At 39.4% G+C, this 24,066-nt stretch overlaps 4 protein-coding genes across 5 annotated transcripts in view; 2 read left to right on the top strand and 2 right to left on the bottom strand.

Annotated features, from left to right (window-relative positions):
* Window positions 1–578: 578 nt before the first annotated feature.
* tubb4bl (tubulin, beta 4B class IVb-like) lies at window positions 579–3,212 on the bottom strand. Its single transcript, XM_004071385.3, has 4 exons — window positions 3,031–3,212; window positions 2,189–2,297; window positions 1,995–2,105; window positions 579–1,911 (listed from the first exon to the last, which is right to left on the bottom strand). Exons 1-4 carry the CDS (start codon window positions 3,085–3,087, stop codon window positions 854–856), a joined length of 1,335 nt encoding a protein of 444 aa, XP_004071433.1. The 5' UTR covers window positions 3,088–3,212; the 3' UTR covers window positions 579–853.
* Window positions 3,213–4,736: 1,524 nt separating this feature from the next.
* Window positions 4,737–7,843, top strand: LOC101167368 (zinc-binding protein A33). Its single transcript, XM_011478112.4, has 6 exons — window positions 4,737–5,363; window positions 5,501–5,596; window positions 5,671–5,901; window positions 5,989–6,011; window positions 6,083–6,201; window positions 6,280–7,843. Exons 1-6 carry the CDS (start codon window positions 4,980–4,982, stop codon window positions 6,816–6,818), a joined length of 1,392 nt encoding a protein of 463 aa, XP_011476414.1. The 5' UTR covers window positions 4,737–4,979; the 3' UTR covers window positions 6,819–7,843.
* A 154-nt stretch (window positions 7,844–7,997) lies between these two features.
* Window positions 7,998–9,715, bottom strand: LOC101167621 (G-protein coupled receptor 183-like). The gene has a single exon (XM_023957937.2). The coding sequence runs from the start codon at window positions 9,054–9,056 to the stop codon at window positions 8,109–8,111; it is 948 nt and encodes a 315-aa protein (XP_023813705.1). The 5' UTR covers window positions 9,057–9,715; the 3' UTR covers window positions 7,998–8,108.
* Window positions 9,716–20,863: 11,148 nt separating this feature from the next.
* Window positions 20,864–24,066, top strand: part of gcgra (glucagon receptor a) — a 36,700-nt gene continuing 33,497 nt past the window's right edge. The window contains exon 1 of one of the 2 annotated variants that reach the window (XM_023957502.2): window positions 20,864–21,191. The gene's annotated coding sequence lies outside the window, so the exon portion shown is untranslated. The remainder of the gene's footprint in view (window positions 21,192–24,066) is intronic. The other variant, XM_023957504.2, reaches the window with a different exon arrangement.

The following is a 24,066-nucleotide window of genomic DNA, read 5'->3' as shown; positions in this document are numbered from 1 at the left end:
TCGTTTATCATCAAAAAAAGTTAAAAGGATTTCAGAAATATAAATTGCCTCTCCAACAAAACAATAAAGAAACAAATATGAGGTTTAAATTTGTAGTTTAAAAAAAGTACCAGAATCATTTATGATTAGGTAGAAAAAGGAACAAATTTGATTTAAAAAAATGCACCCTTCAAAATAAAAGCAATGTTATACAGGATCAGAAAAAGAAAATCTTGTTCTGGCTGCACTAATTAGTAATAATTGCAGTCCTTTATACTGCTTTTTTAGGCCAACTTTAAATTACATTACATCTTAGAATTTTTTTTTTTTAGCAATTTATAAGACATCCTCCAACCTAGTTAATGGAATATTTATTGGAATGAATGCTTGATGTGCAAAATACATCGTTTGATTTAAACTTATTTTTAGTTAGAAACTGTTTTGTTCCTTAAAATATTAAGTAACTAGAATTGGCTTGTCCTGTTCTTAAAAACTGTTTTTTTTTTTTTTTAAATAATTTATAACATTCTAACTGTCCATCTTTATGGTCCACTAAAAGGAAAGGTGACAAAGTAAAGCAGGAAGTCAGAGGCATGAAGGAGGCTTTCAAACATAATTTTAATCTTCCTCATCTTTCAGAGCTTCACAGTCAAAGTCATTTGCTTCTGTGGATGAAAAGGCAATGACAGGATAAACAATCCAGTGCAGTAACAACATACAGTTTCAACAAAACTTTACCAATGACAGCAAGTTTTAATGTCTAACACTAGAGCACTAGAAGTAACAACAGTGAGCTAAGTAGGTGTTCAGTGAAACGTTCAATTTAGGATGGATGGGGGGATGAAATGTGGGTGTGCTAGCTGCGTTTCAGGCTTTATGCGACTTCTTCCTCGCCCTCCTCCTCAAACTCGCCCTCCTCAGCGGTGGCATCCTGGTACTGCTGGTACTCTGACACGAGGTCATTCATGTTGCTCTCGGCTTCCGTGAACTCCATCTCGTCCATCCCCTCGCCCGTGTACCAATGGAGGAAGGCCTTACGGCGGAACATGGCGGTGAACTGCTCAGAGATCCGCTTGAACAGCTCCTGGATGGCGGTGCTGTTGCCGATGAAGGTGGCTGCCATTTTCAGGCCCCGTGGCGGGATGTCGCAGACGGCGGTCTTCACGTTGTTCGGGATCCATTCTACAAAGTAGCTGCTGTTCTTGTTCTGGACGTTCAACATCTGCTCGTCCACCTCCTTCATGGACATGCGTCCCCTGAAGACTGCAGCCACGGTGAGGTACCGGCCATGGCGTGGGTCGCACGCCGCCATCATGTTCTTGGCATCAAACATCTGTTGGGTGAGCTCTGGAACAGAAAGGGAGCGATACTGCTGGCTCCCCCTGCTGGTGAGGGGTGCAAAGCCTGGCATGAAGAAGTGCAGACGGGGGAAGGGCACCATGTTCACAGCTAGCTTACGCAGATCTGCGTTGAGCTGGCCGGGGAAGCGCAGGCAGGTGGTCACGCCGCTCATGGTGGCGGACACCAAATGGTTGAGGTCTCCATAGGTGGGGGTGGTAAGTTTAAGTGTGCGGAAGCAGATGTCATAGAGTGCTTCGTTATCGATGCAATATGTCTCATCGGTGTTCTCAACCAGCTGGTGGACGGAGAGCGTGGCGTTGTAGGGCTCAACCACGGTGTCGGACACTTTGGGGGAAGGCACCACGCTGAAGGTGTTCATGATGCGGTCCGGGTACTCTTCGCGGATCTTGCTGATGAGCAGGGTGCCCATCCCAGAGCCGGTGCCTCCGCCCAGAGAGTGAGTGAGCTGGAAGCCCTGCAGGCAATCGCAGCTCTCAGCCTCTTTCCTCACGACATCCAAGACGGAGTCCACCAGCTCAGCCCCTTCAGTGTAGTGGCCCTTAGCCCAGTTGTTCCCAGCTCCACTCTGGCCTGGGAAAAAAAAAGATTTGAGAACAAAAATTTTTTTTTTCTGAACAAAGACAGGTGGAGCCTTCATAAAATATAAAGCTCACCAAAGACGAAGTTGTCAGGCCTGAAGATCTGGCCAAAAGGACCAGACCTGACGGAATCCATTGTGCCGGGTTCCAAATCCACCAGGATGGCACGAGGCACATACTTTCCACCTAAAGACACGTCAAATGACTTTCAGGTTAAATACAATATATAGACGTCAGTTAAAAAGAGGGTGTGGAGCAGATCTGGGTACCTGTGGCTTCATTGTAGTAGACGCTGATCCTGTCTAGCTGCAGATCGCTGTCTCCATGGTAGGTACCAGTGGGATCAATACCATGCTCATCGCTTATCACCTCCCAGAACTGAGAAAAAAAAGATACAGAAAGGGTCATTCAGCTCACGAACGTTCATGGAACAGAAATGTAGAGATCTGTAGAGATCATTTTGGGGGGTTAGGGAGAAGCCTCTAGTGGAAAGGAGGTCAAATGTTCCCAGAGAAGGAGTTTCCTCAGGAGGAGTCCGACAAATGACTGATGTGGATTATGAAAAGGCTTTGAAGGAATCCTTAAATACTCAAATTAAACTTCTATTTTTTAATTGGGTTGAAAGCAAATATTCAGTAGAAACGGATTTTTAAATGGCAGATAAGGAGAAAAATACGGTCAAAGTAAATGAGGGGGAGGGGAGGCTCCTTTCACAACGAAGCTTGATAATTGCTTCTACTTTTACACAAAAGCAGGAAAAAAAAGGCAATTATCGAATTTTAAGTTTTTTTTTCTCACCATTTGCAATTTCCGTATTTCTTTTTTTAATGCATGTCTTTTAAATGTTTTTTTCTTTAATTAGTAAATGAATGCATCGCCATAATTTTTATGACCTGCTGGAGTGAAAATGCAAACCGAAATACAAAAGAAAATATCAAAGCTAGAATCATTTTTGCATTTCTTGACTTGTTTCATCTGCAAGCATCGCGCTGCTTTCTAGAAAGTTCCCGATGGATAGATTAGGCGGAGGCTCTTCCATGGTCACCGACCGAGGCGTGTCTGCGTGAATCTTACCAGTAGCGCCGGGAAAAAAGCATATTCGTCAACTTACCTTGGCTCCGATCTGGTTTCCGCACTGGCCGGCCTGCAGGTGCACAATTTCACGCATTTCGGACCGATGGATGGGGACGCTGTCGACAAGAAGATGGGGAATCTGGGCAGCAGAGTCTCTGAAGATGGCTCCTGAAGTCTGGCGGATGAGGATTCGGCGAATCGCTTTTTAAGACCTTCTACTGGCCTGAAATGGTGGTGCAACGTGACGTCATCGCCATGGCAACCATAGAACGGAGGAGAGCGGCGGGGTGAAAAAAATGGAGAGAAAAAAAAGGGGAGGGGGGGGGGACCCTTACTCGTGGAAATGGCTGATAGGATGCGAGCTGCTGCATCATTCATCAAAGAGGCTCATTTTCTCACGGACCGAGTGACCCCAAATCTGTAAATCACCCACGATCACGCACCGGTACAGGTGCAAATATGACACGGTTCGTTCCAGAATAAAAAAATAAAATAAAAAAAGAAGCAAATCCCCAGTATATTTGCTGCTCCTGAGACCAAAATAAACAAAAACTAATCGGTAAAATAGATTGAAAATAGTTTTCAAAGTACAAAATAAGTCTGGAGTAGGCCCACCTCTAAAATGCCCCCACTCCCCATGTCTAAATCTCCAATAAAACAGTTAAAATGGAATCTAAAAATGAAATTTCTGGTATTATTTGTTTCATTTGTGTCTCTTGTAACTGCGGGAACATTTATTTTAATAAAGAAAATATTTGAAATACTTATTATTGTGTCCCACAACATGCACACAACCTATAGCAGAGAATCACATGATAAACTGGACTTGACATCATTAACCAGGATGGCTAGAGCAAAGGGAAGCTTTACTTTTCATGAATTTTGATGCTCAAATGTCCTCCAATTCTGGAATGACCCACATATTTTACTCCAACTGCATCCATGGAGGCGTTCTGGTAAATTTAAAACAGATTTTCAATAGCCAGTGTCATCAAAGTTAACAAAATCAAATACGAAAGAAATACACTTCAATGTCACATGGGCCTGCCATTCATCTTTCCACTCATTTTACAAACTAAATATCTTTTGGGGTCACAGGATTGTGGTGTCCATACACCCTGGACAGGTTGCCCGTCTGTTGCAAGAAATAAAATAAATGTGACATGCAAACAATGTGCTTTGCTTTTATGCTATAAATAGTCTTTGGTTATTTTCATATTTGCATTTCAGACTCCTCTTGCTGTGTTGGAACCAGTGTAAAATGTTAATCTAAATTTGCAAGCCCTCTTTGTGAACTGTAAGGGTACATCTCATCTACTGACTTCCTGCTCTGAAAGTGATGGGAAGTTGCACATGAATTTAATCATTTGGGCTCTTTTTTGAACATTTTACAACTGGGCCTTAGACTTTTTATTTCATCAGATCAATTCTTTTTACAGTCAAACAAAAACTACAACACATTCAACTCTTAATTCATTGCTTGCATGAGTATTTATCTTTGCCTAAAGTTTCTGATCACTTATGTTCTCAACACAGGCTGAGCCTGTAAAGACAATGTGTGGGAGTTGGACAACAATACATGTCAATGAAATTTTATACTCAGCTAAATGGATCCACTTAAGAGTAACTTAGTATCTTAGAAGTGCTCAGAAAATGTTAAGCAGGCAGTAGCCTTGGGCATTCGCATGTCATTTCACATCCTGAAAGATTGCATTCCTTACTTGTAGCCATGTACCAACCAGTTTTATTTCCTGCTTCCCAGCTTTACCAGACACAGTGTTTTTCTCACTGCAGCAGGACTGATGTTACACCCAAAAAGTACAGGAAACCCATGAGCATTTGCTACTTCTTGTCAAGAACAATAGACGGGCAGTTGGTGCGGTCAAGAGCGCTGAAGTCATGCTGTAACTGCTCCACACCAAAGCCAACACGTGAGGACCAGCAGAAGTGGATTTGCTTTGACAAAAAACGCTCAAGCTGACGATCATGATTTTCCCAGAAGAGGATCTAACGTGTCCGGTGTGCTGTGACATCTTCAAGGACCCGATTCTGCTGCCGTGTAGCCACAGCTTTTGCAGGAACTGTTTGAAGCGCTGCTGGGACTCAAGGTTGCGAGGGTGTCCAGTTTGCAGGAAAAGAGGACCCAAGGCCGACCCCCCATCCAATCTGGCACTAAGAAATGTCTGTGAGGCTCTTCAGCAGGTCAAGAGGCAGAACTCAGAGCGGGGCGACAACTGTGATCTACATGGAGAGAAGCTAAAACTCTTCTGTCTGGCTGACAAACAGCCTATCTGTGTTGTGTGTCAATCCTCCAAGCAGCATAAAAACCACAACTGTTTGCCTACTGAGGAAGCACTGGTGGACTGCAAGGTAGGAAAAACAAACGGTTGCCCAAACTCTATTTCAAGTGACAAGTGTCAGCATTTTTATGAGTTAGCCCTGGTAAAACTGTCAGCCTAAAGCATTTAAAACATCCAAAATGTGTGTTTCACCTGCTTGTCTCACAGGACGAACTCCTTGCTTCCCTTCAAAACTTGGAGGAGAAACTGAAAATTCTCAATCACATTCACAGGAGATCCACTGAAACGCTGACCTACATTAAGGTAACACCTTATAAGACAGCTGAAGGATTTATTACAACGCAATCCAACTGACATTTTGTTTCTCTTTCCTTCAGAGTCAGACTCTTGAAACCCAAAAAGAGATCAAGAGTCAGTTTGAGGAGCTGCATCAAGTTCTCTACCAAGAAGAGTCCTGGAGGTTAGAGGCGGTGAAAAAGGAGGAAGAGGAGAAGGTCGCAGTGGTGACGGAACAGATGCAAGAAGTGTCAGCAGAGATGCTCTCAATCACAGAGAACATCTCTTCTATTCAGAAACAGCTCGTGCTGGACGATATGGTATTGTTGAAGGTTTGTGTTAATGAAGCCAAAGTTTTTTTTTGTGTTTGTTTCAAATTAAAGTCCATCGTTGACTTTACACTTTTCTTTTTATTGCAGACATTTGTAGCCACTCAGGACAGGTAGGGTCCCTTTTTTACGTGTTACACTGGGAATGATGCATTCACTGATGAGACATCTGCTGTCATCACAGAAGCAAAGACATTTGGTTGAATTCACAAAACACAGCTGGGTTACTGATTGATGTGGCCAAACATCTATCCAATCTCAAATACAGAGTCTGGGAGAACATAGTGGACCATGTGGACTACAGTGAGTACATTATTTACTTTTAGTAAACGTCAGAAATTGTAGAAAGAAATTTGCCCTTTGACCTGTTTTTTTTTTAAGCTCCTGTGGTGTTAGACCCAATCACAGCACACCCATGCCTCAGGATATCTGGGGACCTCACATCCCTCAGTTACTCAAAGGAGCCCAGCTGTTGCCCTGACAACCCTGAGCGCTTCCACATGAGCGCTGAGGTGGTGGGCATGACCGCGTTGGGCTCAGGAAGCCACCACTGGGTGGTGGAAACAGGAAGCAATTCCGACTGGTTCCTGGGTGTGGCTGCACTGTCCGTGCAGAGAAGCGCGGAGGTGGCCGCTCGGCCTGAAAACGGCCTCTGGACTTTGTGTTTCCGGGATGGAGAGCTCAGGGCCCTGACCTCCCCGCCTACTTCACTGACACTTTCGAAAATACCAACACAGGTCAAAGTCCAGCTGGACTACAACAAGGGGAGGGTGTGCTTTTATGACTCTACGGATGACACGCTCATTTATGACTTTACTGAAATATTCACAGAGCCGTTGTTTCCATATTTTTATACACAAAGTTGCCATCCATTAAAAATTATGCCAGAGAAACTGCTTATGACAGTGTTGCGGCAATAAGTAGAAATGAGTAAGAAATCCGAGAACAGATGTTACCAATTAATGTAAAAGAATAAATATTGATTTAGGAACACCGCACAACAAAATGGAAGATAAACACTATAAAGACATATACAGGAGCAGACAGAAATTCAAAATAACTGTGTTTTTGTGAAATATGGTTTGTAAACTGTTTTAGTGAATCGTGAAATGTCCCTTATGTCTTCAATTTTAGTTGGATGTCTGAATAGATGTAGCCATTTTGATGTTTTTGTGTCAGAAATGTTTAGATCAGGGTTCTGTGACGTAGGGTTCAAGAGAACCACACGGCCCCTGCACCTGCAGAGTGCATTTTATTTTGAAAGGAACTTTTTTCTGCTGCTGTCAGAAATTAAATAATCTACTATTATCACATATAGAAAGATGTAACATTGGTATAATTCTGTTATTGTAAATATTTGAAAGCTACATTGAAAAATGATTAAGTGAATAGCCACACAAACATAAATCAAGTGTAGTTTTCTAAACCGTTAGGTGCTATATTGCAGCTCTTGCAGGGTTTTAGTCAGGAAGAAACTGAACTAAATGGTTCTTTTAGGGTTAAGGGTTGTACCGACCTGATTTAGATTCTTTGAATTATTATCGTAATTTGCATTATTTTATGTTTCTCTGATGCTTTTTTTTGATAAAATTCCAGTCTTTCATAAAATACTTTAACATCTCTTTTTGTCTTTCTGCTTCATCTTTTTTATTGTTTAAATTGTATTTTCTAAAAATAATTCTATATTCCTGTAAGATTGTGGCTCTTCCATTCCTTTCATCTTTAACTTTTTTATAATTATTTTTTTATTAATTTAGTTTTTGGTATCTTTGAGTAGCAGTTAGTCAAACATTTTAGTTGTTTTGAACTTATGTTGAGCGTTTGTGTTTTCATTTCTTTATAAAATAGTTTTAAACAACCTCCACAACATTAGGTGTTCATATCAACTATATGAATGTGAATGTATAGGTTGAACCAAACCAAACATAAAAAACTTGAAGTGTAAGTTTTTATGGTGTTTTTGCTGACATCTGTTCACGGCTAAGAAGGTATTCTCCCATTTTTCCACAAGGTGGCGCCAAACTCAAAACAATTGTCTGTGGTTACAAATCCTGCTCTCCACGAGAGAACTTAAAATGGGTTTAAATTAAACAAATAAGTTAACCCACTTGTCACAGTGCTTTTTATTTGTATTTTTCCAAATTCCCCTACTTTCAGAACATTAAATGTTCCACTTCATTTTTACAAATATCATCAGAGTTCTCTTCTGTTTAGGCAGGTGCGCTTTGAGCAGGGGCAACTTTACTTTTCGACAGGGAGGAAAACTTCTTGATGCAAGCATCTGGAAGGAATGGGACCTTTTCAAGGCGTAGCAAATAGACAAGAGGCTGGATGGTGCTGCTTATATTCAGGAAGGCGAAGCCCACAGGCTGCACATAGCAGCGAAAAACATGAGGCAAATAATGGTCTTCAAAAGGAAATAGTGCAACAAGTGGCAAGTAGTTAAACACAATGATATAAAGGATGGAAAGCACCATCTTAAAGGCTTTTTTCTTCATGGGGTGCATTTCATCTTTTCCAGCCCCACGGGACTTCTTCAGGGCCCAAAGGATGCTTGTGTTACACGCCACCATCCAAGTAAACGTCGCAAGGACCTCACCTGTGAACACCTTCTCAAAGTTGGGGAAGCCTCCCATCATTTTTGCTGTTGAGTAGGCGAGGGTTAGGCAGAACACCAGGATTGTGAGGATGAGCCTGTACTTGATGTGCTTCAGCTGGCCAAACTGGATTGGGAAGAGCACGGCCACAAAGCGATCCAGGCAGATGCACGACAAAAACAAGGGCCCGCTGGTGTCTTTGACCCCATAGGAAAACTTACGAGATGCCCACACTGCTTTGCTGTTCAACAAAAAGAGATTCAAGAAGCCAAGGGGGGTCATGGTACCAAAGTATAAATCCATGAACGCTAAGCAGCCTATAAATATGTCAGAAGTGGAGGGTTCTTTGCGGTTGTGGATAAGAACAGCAATAACAAGCAAGTTAGCAGGAATTCCCACGATGACATTGACAGACTGTACGGCAAGGTCAAATAAAATGGCCTCTACATGCATCTCACAGCCATCGAACACGCTGAAGGACTTATGCGTGGCATTGCCGTGATCCGTGGCGTTGTGAGCTGGCGTGGAGGTTGTGTTGAGTGGCGGGACATGCATGTCCATGTTTCTCTGTCTGATGAGAGAAGAGCAGCCAAAGAGATTACTGTTTCACATTGTCCTGCATTTACAGATGAACAATCACAAACACTCTTCATTTATGCATCAAGCACAAAACCATACAACTTTACGGAATAGCGTCCTGATATTTGGGAACATTGTCCAGCTGTGCAAATCGAGTGTCATGTTGTTTGTTGGATCTTCAGTGTCTAATCTGGCATGAAGTTTTGGTCTCAGTAGGAATAAAGTGGCTGCACAGGCAGTTACCAGAGAGTAAAAACATGTTACAAACACCATCAGGGCCTCTCCTCCGGCTGTTATCTTGTTATTGTGTCTGTGTGAACTCTCCTCTGGGAAACGTGACTCTGTGAAAGCAGGGACATCAAACTCACTTAAGGGACTCCTGGCGAAAGCACCACCCCGTTCACAGCAGGATAAAAAGGGACAGTGGCTCCCCAAAAAAAGGTGACATCCTGCACAAAGCCCATTGCTTGTTTGTGTTGAAACTTGCTTAATTCATGGAGCTCCTGAAAATCCATTTGCATCGTGTAATCATACTTCTGAGAAAAACTGATGATAAACTAGGACATGGATTGTATAAAGCTGAATTGATGGAATGATAACGTCAGGCATCAAGGAAGAGATTACTTGTCCACTGAGCCTTAATTCTTTGCTCCTAGCCCCCCCCCCCCCCCCCCCCCCCCATAAAGGCTTGTTTTTGGAAAGAATTTGCCTGATCTTTTTGGGAATCAAGACTGAATGTTTGTATGCCTGAACTGTCTAATTTGATGGACTACTGTTGGGGGCTGTGACTGCTTCTCTCCGTGAAGACAGTCCCTAAGAGGGTGTCTCTGCCTCACCCAGCCCCACACTCCTGTGGGATTAATCACTCCGATGAAGACAAGATAACTTCTTCAAAAAGACGGAAGTCCCTCGTGATCGCAGGTTCAATCAGTTGTGCATTTCCTCGGGCAGTTTGAAATGTAATCAACAAACCAGGCAGAGGAGAAACTTTACAAATAACACATCGAGCTAAACACACCTGCAATCCTAAATCTGATTAGGTCTGTGTCAAAATATAATTTGTATGTAATGTATATAATGTATTTAGTTCAAAATATAAATGATAACTCTATTAGGCAACAATTAATTGTGCTGCAAAACAATATTACCTTAAGCTTTAAGGAAATAAAGCCAGTTTATGTTACATTTATTTGATGTAAGCATATTAAAGCAAGAAACATTTCACATTTTCAGCAGCAATTTTAGGTTCAATATCTATAACATTTCTGCTTTTTGTGATCGTCGTTGCTTACCTTTAACTGGATTTCTGTTACAAGATATGAGGATGAACAATTGTTTACCGTCATGAGGAAATTCTTGGTCTTTATTATTTTGTTTGATCTAATTGATTCAGTGTTTCTTTCTGTCTTTGGAGCTTGTGTAAAAAAGATATCTAAACAATGTTCATTTTGTTAGTCTCCAATTTTTTTGGGCTAAAACTGTGTTGTGCCCCTAAAGTTTCAACTTTTTTTTCAGTCAAAAAGGGAAAGATACACAAACTGACAAACTCCATTATTTTATTTTCTGCAAAAATTTGTCAAAACAGCTAAATTAGCAACATTTAGATTGAAATTGTTAAAAGGAATTACTCAGACATGACTGAATTGCATCAAAAAGCAATGTCTTAACTGACAGCTTAATGTCTTCACACTGCCAATTTTGTATATATTTAAATGAGACGTTATGGGGGGAAAACAAAAACCAATACATAAGCCAATATGGTTTACAAAGTTCAAGCTGTATACTCACCAGCCGGGCTGGTTCTCCAGAAGCATGTAGCGGCTGGGCTGTTTCATTAGGAGCACTCATTTATAAGTTCTGAAAAGTGTGGTTGACCAGGAAGTGATGCAGATGAGAAAGGGAGGAACAGTTTGACGACGTGAGTGCATGATGGCTTCTTTAGTTCAGGTAATATCAAGCCGCTTCTCTGCAGACGGAGGGGTTAGAAATGGAAGACAAAGCTCTTCTGGTTGATTTGATGCTGGGATGACTTTAGGCCACTTTTAGGGGTGCCTTAGCCCTCCTTAAATTCAAAACTAGCACCTTTCATAAAAAACTTATGAAAACATTTGAAATTGCATAGTTTTTAAGTAGACCAATAAAATGAAAGAGATTATGTGAATATATGTGAACTACTGCATGTGAATCTTGCTCTTTGATGTTTTTTTTTTTAATGTAGCCACAAAGGAATAAAATGAACCAATGAGAGCATACAGTGGCGTTTTGCTAGTATTACTTAGCTTAAGCTCACAACTTTGTGTCACTCTTGCGCCTCAAGAAAGACATACCTGTAAGTGCACATTGGGAGTGTTTGAGAACATCAGTTCAGGAGGTGAAATAAAATAAAAAACAGGAAAAAGAAACACATAACAGGTGTGGTGACCCTCTCAGTGTCACTGAGCAGTAAAGCGATTGTTTTAATGACTGTTTAATTACATTTGAGGCTGTGCGTAGGAAAGCAATGTTCTGTTCCTGTGGGCAGGGACAGGGCGAAACCCAAGAAGCTTTCTGCACAAAGAGAGTGCGGCTGAAAAAAGAGGAATAAAGAGGGGGATTTGCTCTTGATTGCATTTGCTTGGTGGGCAGTAGAAGACTTTAAACCATGTATGCATGAAGAACTGCAAGAAATAAAACTCAGAGGTGAAGCTTGATATTGAACACTAACAAGCTCACAAAGTATGTTTCTGAACAATGACCTTCAAGTTATTTGTGTTCCCTTGTAGCAGCTGTTGTTCAATGTATAATAATCCTGTCTTGTCAGATTATTTTCATTTTGCTCTGTTTTAAATACATTTTATCTAATCATTTATGCCCCAGGTTCCTTGTGGCGAACATATTTATGTCTGTCTGCCTCCCTTAAACGAAAACATTTACCCAACAGCCTTCAGGAGTTGGTAACAGTTTTAATGTTGCTAGGGCATGGAGGAAAACACAGTAACAACATGCAGGTACAGCTATTATTCCCTCTAAAATGGAACTGTGCTGAAATAGTGTCTTCAAAGCTGACTGTGTCATTGCACAAACTAACAAATTAGTCCAAGAAAAGTTATGGAAAAATCATTTCTGCAGAGGCATCTGTTTGTATTGTGATGTTCCAGAAAAATGTCATAGGTTTCTTTAGGTTGAATATATATATTTAATAATGTTGTGTCTGCATACTTTGAAAACTCATTATGTTGGGCTTCTCTCCCATTTTGAATTATGCATATGTTTACTAATGTTTCATTAATATAGCAGGGGGCAGCGGGTGGCAGTAATGAGGATCAGTCATTTGCATTCATTCCTCTGCGGGGAATAAATACAAAAGTTGCATTTATGAGCCTAAAGACATGCAGTTCATGTCAAAGTTAAAAAAAAAAACAAGGAATACAAATATACTATCCCAAATTATGTTAATAAATACAATTTACTGCAATACATGATGGTTTTAAGAGCCAGTCGGCAATACCTGAATAAAGTGTACACAGAAAAGAAAGCCACAGTTCAGCAGCACAGATGAGTCCCCATTCTTGGCAGGAGAAAAGAAAAAACACTTCTGGCTCCATGAAAGCAAAGTGGAGGAGCTTTATAATATTTGTTTTATCGTGACACACATAAGGAAAACGCTTGTTCTGATTTTGATTCTTAGTTATGTAACACTGCAGGATTAAATCCCCCTAGCAAACATGACACGTATTGCTTTCTTGTCCATCTTGAACTACTTTTTGTTGTCATGTGTTTACTGGAATCATGTGCTGTGGAGACCAATCATATTATGAGAGGGAATAACTGGAAATTGGAGATCAATTATCCAAAATAAAGCCCAGATAATCATTTTCTGGTGTGTTTACTGACTTGTTTTCCTGAACAAGTGGAACTGATGACCGGGAGAAAGACTGTTGGAATTAGAGACAGGACAGAAGCTTTTCAGATCATCTGGATAAACCATCGATGATTAAAAATGCTGCTTATATGAGAAGGCAAAAATGAGAAACAGATGAAGGACAGTGGGAAATTAATTCATGACTTTTTCATTGTGAATGGAAAAAAGATGCTGTTCATAGCTTCATAGCCATGGATGCTGGTTTGAATGTGAGCAGCATTCAAACCAACTTGAAAGTGCAGGAATGGGGTGATTCTCCCGGGAAAAATGGGTCACTTTGCTCTGATTACAATGGTGTGGTGTAACTTTAAGTGTAAATTAGTATGTGTGCAATAAAGTAATCATTTTAATTAGGGCAGCTGAGGGGGGGTGTTGTTTGCAGGCAAAGGGAGTAAACACGAAGCTTAGAGTTTCATTTAGCATTTGCTCATTGACGCGAAAACAGCAGGCCTAAATGAACCATTTTTCTCTCTTAAATGGTTACAAAGCTTTTTTTAAAATAATGTTCGAGGTGATGAAACCCACAGTGATTTGCATTTTGCAGCTAGAAGCATTAAATTGCTTTGGAAAATGCTCAGACCACACCAAATGCTTAGCGTGACAGATTTGTGTTGGGAGCAGTCTCTACACGTCATTCAATTTTTCATGAAATCACAACAACACAAACGGAAATCTCTTACAAGCTAAAATATATTTTTATGTAGTATATTATTTTTGTTTTCTTACAACTCAATTTCAGGTAATAGAGTTGACCATTTTATAAAATTACAGCCCTAAAGGAGAAAAGGTTGAGGTTACTTGGGGAAAAACAGGATAAATCATAAAATATCAGGCTTATTTTTGGTTCCTGGTGACAACATCTCTGAAAACATCTGCCCCCCCACTTCTTAATGTGATTTTTTTTCTAAATGTGATGTGGAATTAACCTGGCTTTATGAGTGCAAAACACATCTATTTGTATTTAGAAGTCCACATTAACCCTTATCCTTAAAACAGCAGGCATTCTTTTCTAATTAAATGAAAATCTTAACAAAGAGTTGCAGAAAAAAGTGAAATATGTGAAAAAGCACCAGCTGGACTTATGCTGATTTTAGATATGTTATAGCATTTGCTTTGCGGGCTCCTTACCACACCGCCCCTGCAGCACTGTCCCTTCATCTGAACTCTGCTGAATGATCACGAGAATTGGCCAGGCTTCAGGTTTAAGTGGGAGTAAAGGAGAATATCAGTAGTTGTGGGAATAGGGAGATAACACTATGGGTCACATAGTTATTTTTACATGCTGGGACATGGTCCAGCTCCTGCGACGCGAGCTATGGGGCTATATTGTGCCTCATGGGTTCACAGGAACAAACACCTGCTGCTGTTCTCAGAATAATTGCAGACACTGTTGAAGCTATAGAATGCAGAGCTCCAAGCCTGGAGCAATGTTTCAGTAGTATTTTGTAATATATAATTTAAAAATCTTTCTTATTTCCATCCACAATAAGACTAAACATGAAAAGCCAGACTGGTGGAGATGTTGCATTAAACTGAAACACAGGAACACACTTTGTGTCCATGAAACCCATCAACATTTGCAGCTGACAGTTTTGTGATAAGACGAGTTCTGAGCTGCACGGCTGACTCATGAAGATACTGAGGCAGCAAGTGTTACATTTAAGGAAATCTATGATATCAACAAAGAAACAGATTTTCATCAGAAGTGTGAGTTTGTTCAAGAAGGACAAACGAGCTTTTGCTCTACAACAGTGACAATAAATTTTGACAGAAAGCAAGGACACACTACACTGGCTTACCACGAGTGAGCTTGTGTTTATCTGGAGGAGAAAAAGACAAGTAACAACAAACCTTTGAGCATCTAAAATGGGGGTCTGCAACCTGTGGCTCTGAAGCCACATTCCGCTATTTTACCCCTCCATTGTGGCTCTCTGGTTAAAGAAAAGTGAAAGTTTTTTTTATTTTAAAAAGTAACTGTAAACTAAAAAAATGAGTAGTAAAGCCAAGTTGAAGGACAGTACAAATTACTCCATAAGGTTCCTGACAATGTCGCTGTTATTCTACAATAATCCATGAATCCTTTGTAGATGACTAAAGTCGTACCAAAACACTTTCACTCAATTTTGGACTCTGTGTATCACAGAGCACAACCAGAATTATGAGCCGGGATTATAAGGGATTATATTTTCCATTTTTGAACAATTACAAAAAATACTGTAAGGGTCACTGAATTAGCTCGGATTTAGTTTCAGATCGATAGATTTATGAATTTCTGGCTGAGATGCATCAAAAATGGTTACATAAACTGAGTTTTTTTAAAAAATATTACTGCTGACATTACATGACATTTGCTGGATAAACATGATCCTATGTGGCACAGGGTGTCTTTTATTTTGAAAGGAAGTCATGTGAACCACTGTGAAATTTTACAAACCATTCATTATTTAAAAAAAATACTTTTTTCTCTTTTAAAATTTTTTTATGCCAAAATAAATTGTTTGTTATATTCAACAAGATAATACCAATACCATAAATAAAAATTAGTGTCTTATTTTTTTAAGGGTGAAATAAGCCTTTGTGGCTCCTACTGGGTTTTGGTCCCTAAGAAATGAACCGTATTGACTCTTCATGTTTTTAAGATTACATTTTTGTGTGTAGAGCCACGGTACAAACACAAAATGCCTTCTGCTGCTAGGAAGAGGGATGCAGAAACTCTTGTCACATTGTGTTTGTGTGCAGCTCAGTGTGATTTAGAAGGTTGTTGTGGATAAAGATGAAGTTGATTTGAGTCTCCATCATGTTTAAAGCCCCTCCTTGTTTCTGAAGAGCAGCATTTCCACCTGAACACATTGACAGATGTGATTTCTAATAAAAAGGTATCAGAGAGACTCTTGTCTGATGCTTGTCAGTGAAAGCATGGTAGGCTGGCATCACAACCGAGCATCCGTCAGCTCCTCTCTCGTAGCCCTGACAGAGCTGCTGATGGAGCTTTGGCGGAAAAACACCCTGGGCCTCACCGGGGAGCCCAGAAATGCTTAAATGGAAACCACTATAGTGTTTGATATTAAAATGCCTTGTCTGGAAATGTAGAATATTCTGTTTCAGGCTTGCTCCACTATTTTTTTTCCGGACTTGAGTAATTATCATCAAAGTCTCCCTTCTGTTCCATGATCAAAGAGTCTATAATTTTTTGTTACATAAAATCTGAATTACAAAGAAAACAAAAACATAACTGTTTATTGTACAAAGAAACCATATGTGGCTTCTTTAATAACCCATTTCTTTGTAAAACAAAAACAAGAAATGGGGAAGAAAGAGAAATCTTTAAACACTGCAAAGTAAAGACTCAGGATGAAAGAATTCTTGATGAAGTATAAAGAAATGAATATAGTTTATTTGAATAATTAAACTACAATTTGTTAAAGACAGTTTTTTGTCTTTGAAGTCCCACTCCAATCACCTCTTGATCTTTTATAAAAGCATTCCCAGTGGTCTTTCAACTACTGATTATACCTTTTTTTTGCTAAATCAAAGAACCTGTCATTTTCTACGACATAGTTTCAGCAGAGCGGCTGGACTTTTGTTGCAGAATAAGCCCGCCCCCACTTCCCATTGTCCCTCTGTTTACACTCTCTCCTGCTAGCTTGCAAAAAAAATGGCGAGCACTATTGGAGCTATCCAACTGTACAGTTTTGAGCCACATTCCAGCTCAAATGAGAAAAACAAAGACGGACATGGATTTATTTGTCTGCAAGTGGATGCATCAGAAATGAGTGGAGCAAGGAGCTTTTGGTGTGCCGACTGTAGCGTCTGTCACTGCTACAAACTTTTTCCAACTGCCTTTTTATCTATTTGAATAAAAAAACACAAGACAGCTGCAATTTTAAGCTTAATTTTCTTTATATATGTCCTCCGTCATGAGAAAGATGCCACAAGAGTAATGTGAAAAACAAAAATACAAACATCATTAGCGTGGGTCTTTACAAGCAGAGTTTTTATAATGCTTATCATCTGATGAACTTGAGAAGCGCAGCCAGAAGGCCTTTGAATCTGCCATCCATGCTAATGGAAAGTGAGGTCTTGTCCTTGCAGCAAAGAATCAAAAAACAGATGAGAATGTAAATGTATGCTTCTGACTAATAATTAAGAAAAGAAGACGTGACTTTAAAATGTTTTAGCAGGTTCAAAACTAAGGTTTTTTACATATAATAGTGTGCTGACCTCATGCCAGTACAAAATAAAATTCTGTGAAATCTAACTCTACACAATCAGGGTTATGGAAGGACAACGGTAACTCCAGCACACTTGTTTTAAAAAATAAATTATTTTTATTTCATATGTTTTTTTTTTCAATAAATGTGCAAACTGAAAGTCTAGTCCATTGCCCCCTCCAAGGTTTTTCCAGAACACATTTGTCAATTCTGCAGTGTCCCACAGGACACATTTTAATTTGCAGAGTACAAATATCTTTGCAACAGTGAGAAATCAATTTTAGTTAGAACGGGTGTTGTAAAGTGGAGTACTGGGACAAAACTCAAAGTTCATACATTTATTTGGATTGAGCCTTTAATCCTTTTTATTCCCTTCAAAACAAAATTCACTTCATATCCTTTGGATCCGATTCTGAGAAGGCTGTGAAACAAACCGAGGGATAGAAGGATGAGGGAAATTGGCAGAAGAAAACTAAAGGTTTTGAAAGAAGACACCAAAGAAATTACTTTATTTTTTGTAATTCTTGTTTCAAAGTGAAGTGGCTTGCTCACTCCGACGACTCCCTCTGTTGGATGGTTTGAATACTGATCACACACACACCCCTACACACACACACCTACACACACACAAACTCACAAAGCTTCACTATAATAGCTTAAATTGTAAGAAGTTGCAAAAATCTCAACTCTACCTTCTTTTTTTTTAAATCTTAAACACAAGTATACTATAGGTCTAAAAGTAGGTTTCCATCCTTAATCTGCTCACTTTGGAGATTTGATTTTTGTCCCATTAGAATAAAAGGTCCCTACAATGTAAGTAATTCATGAGAGGCACACATTTCTCTGACATTTAGGTAATACTCCATCAGCAGTGTGTGCCTTTCTTTTTCCAACGTGCTTTTTCAAATTTTTGAGACAGACATCCCGCGTTCCCTTCTTGCATGGAAGGGAACGTGTCGGTGGAACTGGATATTAGGAAGATAGCGGCCTGATTACATTCACTGGAGGTTTTGATGCAAGTCAGGACAGATCCTGTAAGTGATCCAAGCTGTTGCTGATGATGATGTCAGATAAACTCTCTCTGAGGATGGGGGGGTGAGACCATGCTGCATGACGGTGGGGGTTATGATGAGGGTTTGTGTGTTCAGATTCTTGTATTTTGTGTAACACAACACAAAGGCGCTGCAGGCAGTGATTGCACCATCACACAGTCATGGGTTGTTCGCGTCTATCTTGTGTTTCACATCAAGAGGACAAAAGTCACTGGAGCTATTGCTCACCAGTTCTTCCCCGGCTCAAAGCTCGGCATCTTCAACAACAGCTGTTGAAGTGTGCGTCTGATAAAAGCGTGTGTACGTGGAGCTATTTGACCTGCTGACACTGTCCCCGACTAAGGGCTTCTATCAGTACAGTAAAAGTAAACTAAACGAGGAAAGGATATTTACCAAAGAGAAAATGATGAGTCAAGAGTTTTAAAGTAACTCTTAATATTAATGGTGACTCAGTATTTAAAGGGAACTGAGAATTCAAGGACATCTGTGAAGAAAGATTCATTCAAAAAACAGCCAAATGTGTTCTGCAAGGTTAAATCTACTTTTCTTTCAATGCTTATTTACAAAAAGTCCTTGACTGGGCAAAGTTATTCGGGAACTTCTTTTCTTGAGTTTTGGCAAGAAGAAACATTAAGTTTCAACCACATTTTCACTGTAACAGAATCCATTTATTGTTCATGAAAAGGCCTGCAATCAAGCTGCCTACAAGGTGAGATGATTGATTAGCTGGTTAAATGAAAGATAAATCCCTCGCTCTGTCAAATTGGATTCTACAGAACTGACATTCTTCATACCAGCCCAGATCCTTTGTGGAAATATTTATCTTTTTCCACGACAAAACTGTCCTCAATCTCATCGATTTGGTTACAGAAAACATAAACACAGTGCCAGCTTGGCTTGGATGTCCTGGAAGTAAGCAGTTCTTATTAGAGCTTGGCATTTTAGTGGTCGTCACATGGAATTTCAGCTTCGTTTGAACTCCGTTCTTCACCCTAAGAAAAAGAAGCCTGCATGTGGATCGGTGCTGTAAATGAAATGCCTCACGTACAAATGTTAGTTTGGAAAACTCTGGAAGATCAACCAAATTCAGAAGAAAAATGATTCATAGATTTGAATGAGCTCGAAGAGGTCAAATATTGTTCTGAAATAACAACAAAAAAGAGAATTTTCATGAATGAAAGTACTCTTTTAAGACTTTCATAAAGGAAAAATAATAAATCCAACCAGTATTTTATTATAAGTAATTCTGTATAATTCCGTGCTTTTAAAATTTTTTAGTCCATTTTATTTTTACAAAAACAGGAAGATCAGTTCCCAAACTTTCTAAATAAACAAATTCATTTTTTTCCATTTTTTAAGTGATAAAGTAACATATTCTTATTATACAGACAAAGTTTTTTTGTTCTAAATTATATTTTAATGTTTGTTTAGTTTCAGTGTGTCCATCCGATTTCTATGAACAGTAAATCTTCTTTTGTTTTGTTTTGGGTTTCAAGGTCTGGACCGATTCCCATATGAGGAAAAATGCTCAGTCACAGAGATGTTTGATGCATTTTGACAGTTTTTATGTGTTCTGTGATTTGAGACCGATTTGATTCAATGTGATCTCCAAAACACAGAGCCATGGACATGACATTAAAATAAATAAATACATAAATAAACAGTTCCCGCAAATTAACCATTTGTGCTCCTGACTTACTATTTGAGTCAAAGTATTTTGTGCACACAAATGAACATTTTGCAGACATAAATACAAAAAGTTTAGTATCTTCAATTCCTGCCATTATGTTGTGGCCACAAAGCATTAATTTGGGGTTGTTTGTGACCACAAAACTTTTTCACAGAAAACTAATTTGTGTGCCCAATATATTAATTTGTGCCCACATATTGTTAAGTTGTGCCCACAAAATACCATTTTGCGATAGAAAAAGCTAATATTTGTGCACAAAATACTGAAATATGCAAACAAAATACCAATTTGTGGGAACAATATATTAATTTGTGCCCACACATTGCTAGGTTGTGCCCACAAAATACTAATTTGTGTCCACAAAATGATAACTTGTGTGCACAAAATGCTGATTCATGTGAAATAATGCCAATATGTGTGCACAAAATGACAATTTTTGCACACAGAATAACAACGTGTCTTCACAGAATGCTAATGTGTCCCCACAAAATTTTAATTTGTGTGGAAAAAATGTTAAAATGTGTGCAGAAATTGCTAATTTTTGTCCACAAAATTCGAATTTGAGCGCTTAAACTACTAATTTGTGGCCACTAATTATGATTTTTTTTTAAATGCCATGTCCAGGAGTTATACCAAACTTCCGACTGTGAACAGCATCTTTGCTTGCAGCTCCTGGTCTTCAGCTGTTGTTGCAGCTGATCATTTTACCGCTTTGCCATTTCAAAAGAATATGTTGCAATGAACGCTCCTGAATTATTCAGTTAGTTTATCTCAGCATATCAGGTAGGAACCTGGATCTGCTAATGCCTCGAGCAAAAACAGAAATGAACTTAATCTGTCCGGATTTGAGACGACTCAGAAGTCATTAAAGCTTTGAGCATCCTCACAGAAACCATTCACAGAGGACGGACGCTCCGTCTCCTGACCCCCCCTCCACTGTCCTTTTACGTCACTCGGGTACAAGGAGCGTGAGCAAAGCGGCTCGCGCCCACAAATGCCAACTACACGCGCGCCCAGATCCAACCACACTACGGAGTGTTTTCCTTTTTTAAACATTTTTTACTTTAATTCCCTTTGAATGGAGTTTTATTTCAAAGCAGGAGCTGTTGTTTTTGTTTGCTGACAGCTTAGTCGGCGAGTTGCTGAAGGGAGCCGTCATTTCTGATGAAAGTTGGAACAGGGAAGCGGTTTATAATCTGCTCAGATGATGAGCAGCGCTTGCGGACAAATTCTGGAGAACTGCGAAAATCCCTACTGTCAACGGTAAATATTATTATTATTATTTCCTTCAAATCTCACAGGAAATACTTAAACGTTTTAATGATAAAAACACAAAGTTTTGGTTTAACTATTTTTGAACACCGTTTTTTTTTTAAATTTCCTGTAGCATTTAGCGCTTTTTTGCTCTATTATGACATTTCTGTTGTTGTGTGAGTTTTGCACGTGTCACAGTGAAGGATTTTAATAGAGTTCAAATTGTTTTATTTTTAAACCATCATTTTATCTACTCAGGAATATGTCTTATTATTGTTTCATCTGAGGGTAAAAAATGAAGAATATGACCAATTAACTCACGTTTTAGGAACTCCATGCCTACTTTGGGTTGCAGTTAACTTTAATTTGCTATAGTAAATTCACAACGAAAAGAAAACACACAAATAATGATTTTCTAATTGTAGTTTGCACCCAATAATACAAATGTGATTAGTCATGGAGTTAATTGGCTTTCACTGATGCTGAGTCATTTTAACACCATCCGGCAAGTCAGAAAATTAGTGGAAATGTTGCAGATTAATGAATCGGCTGCATCCTTACAGGTGAGCTCCATCAATGAGCGATGTCTTGCTGTATAATGTGTTTGGGGCTTATTTGTAAGGTGGGTGGTGCATGTGATTTGATGCTTACAAAAACACATTAGTAAGACATTAAATGCACAAACGGAGCCTCTGCTCTACAGGATTTGGTGGAATCAGCTCCGCACGGTTCCATTCTGATCAAAAACACTTAATGATCAACTTAGACATGCAGCGGATGAACTGTGATCTGATCTAGAGGATTTATGGAATTGTCTGGGATTTTCTTTGATCAGGTTGGAGATTGTGACTGATTTCTTCAAGCTTTTTGTTATACCTGTCAAACATATTTTGATCATTTTAAGGCAAATTAATAAAAGTACCTGTCTGCCATGTGTTCTACTTTAAGACATAAAATAATAAAAGTTCAAATGTTGAACTGTCTTTATCAAACTCTTTTTGGATCAAATTGAAAAACAAAGGTTTAAACACATAAAAGGAAACATGTTAGAAAAGTATGCAACTACTAAACATTTAACCAAACAACTGTTACACTTTTAGACTAGAATGTAATTCATGACTGATTTCCCTGAAAAATTCAGACCCGTCAGGTTTGTTATTGGAAAAAGAAAGGTGCAAAAAAGATGCACTGAACCTGACAGCGGGCTCTGCACATTCAGGTTTGACCAGTACTATGAACATTTGTTTTCCAAACAGGAGACCTTATTGCTTCAGAGTTGACGTTTTCTAGAGTAAGATTTCATATTTTTGTAATCTGAGATGAAAGGAAGGAAAGTTTAAAGCGGTGAAATGGAATTTGGTTGGCTCACACTGCAAACTTGTGGCAGACAATCTAACCTTGAAAACAGAAAAACGACGTGGAAACAAGTTCAGCATTGACGTGAGCTTGAATAGTAAAATAAATCAGTGGATGAGTGTATATTCGTTAAAAGATTAAATCCCGGTTGGGGCTTTTCTGTCCTTGTGCATGTGAGGACCTTCTCCCACAGGCCAATGGACATGCACTATAGGCTGCTTAGTCCATCTCACGCACTCTAGAAGTATCTTTAGTGTTTTATCTGTGAGCAGCTCAGTAGCAGCCTGTCAATGGAGCACTTTGACACTTAGTAATGACAGCTGGGACAGGAATTAGTGCTCCTGTGAACCTGAATAGAAAATAAACAGGAATTAGTGAGATTAAAACACAAAGATGACATGGAAATCTTCAATGAGTTGCTAAGAGAGGAGAGCATCACTAGTCTGGTCTAGACACGCTAAACTCCAATCAGAACCCGACAGTTCCTCTGGAAAGAACAGCTTACAGCCAATAATAACCTCTTCAACAAAGAGATGTCACTCTTGACTGTAACTGAGAAGTCAAAAGGTTGTGTCTAGAGGCTTCTGCCTGGCTCCAGTGTGGCCCTCTGCTCATAACACCTCGTCCCAACCGCGCAAACAAAGCGTGCGCACACATTCCTATTCTCATAGACGAACTCAGCTTTTTATAGCCTCCTTCCCACGGGGAATTTTCGCAATTTCTAAAGGCTCCGCTTTAATGCTACATTCTGGGAATTCAGCAATTCTTGTCATCTCCTAATATTAGATTGATTCTTCAAACACATCCCTGTCAGTCAGAGGGTAACCATGGTATCACTAATCTGAAGTTTTTTCATTTGTCCTTTTTGCTCCATCCTTTGACATGAATACACCCTGTAAGAAGTTTGTAACTTGTTAAAAACAAATTGTATTTCACTTATTCTTTTAATATTTACAACAATAGACCATTCTGTGGATTATGCAGAGGCTGCACAGCTTGTGTAACAATCCCCCAGTGTTTTTTTTTTTGGTGAACTGACCTCCTTCCAGTCGCAATTGGTTTTGACCAAGCTTCAGTTGAAAGTCAAAGGCTTGAGTGGAGGCGTAAATAGCAGCAAAAAGTCAGCTGTATAAATGCAGATCAGCTTATTTATTATTGCAGAAGTATAAACTGAGCTCTTTTCCAAGATGACTCATTTCCACAAAGGACCAAATGTGTTTCCTTACAAAAATCTCCATTAGGAAGTTGAAAATGGGAAAGGACAAAATTAGGGACAAATCTCTTAACCACAAGACTGACATTTCCTGGTTTGGTGTTGGTCTGAAATATTTTCAAAAGGGTGTTGTTTCATTCACTTGTTGATTAATAGATCCATGTACGCCTTAATTTTCCTCGTCTGAGGTGGCATCTGTCTCAAAACTGTACGGCTGGATAGCTCCAATATTGCTCGCCATTTTGTTGCAGTGGTAATGTTAGGTTGGATTTGTGAAAGCCAGTGTGAGAGAGCGTAAACAGATGGATGATGGGA

Source organism: Oryzias latipes, chromosome 8 (genome assembly GCF_053564925.1).
Source record: "Oryzias latipes strain Hd-rR chromosome 8, Olatipes_Hd-rR_3.1".
Taxonomy (NCBI): Eukaryota; Metazoa; Chordata; class Actinopteri; order Beloniformes; family Adrianichthyidae; genus Oryzias; species Oryzias latipes.
Note: the sequence above shows the minus strand (reverse complement) of the source record. Positions and strands in the feature narration are given on the sequence as shown.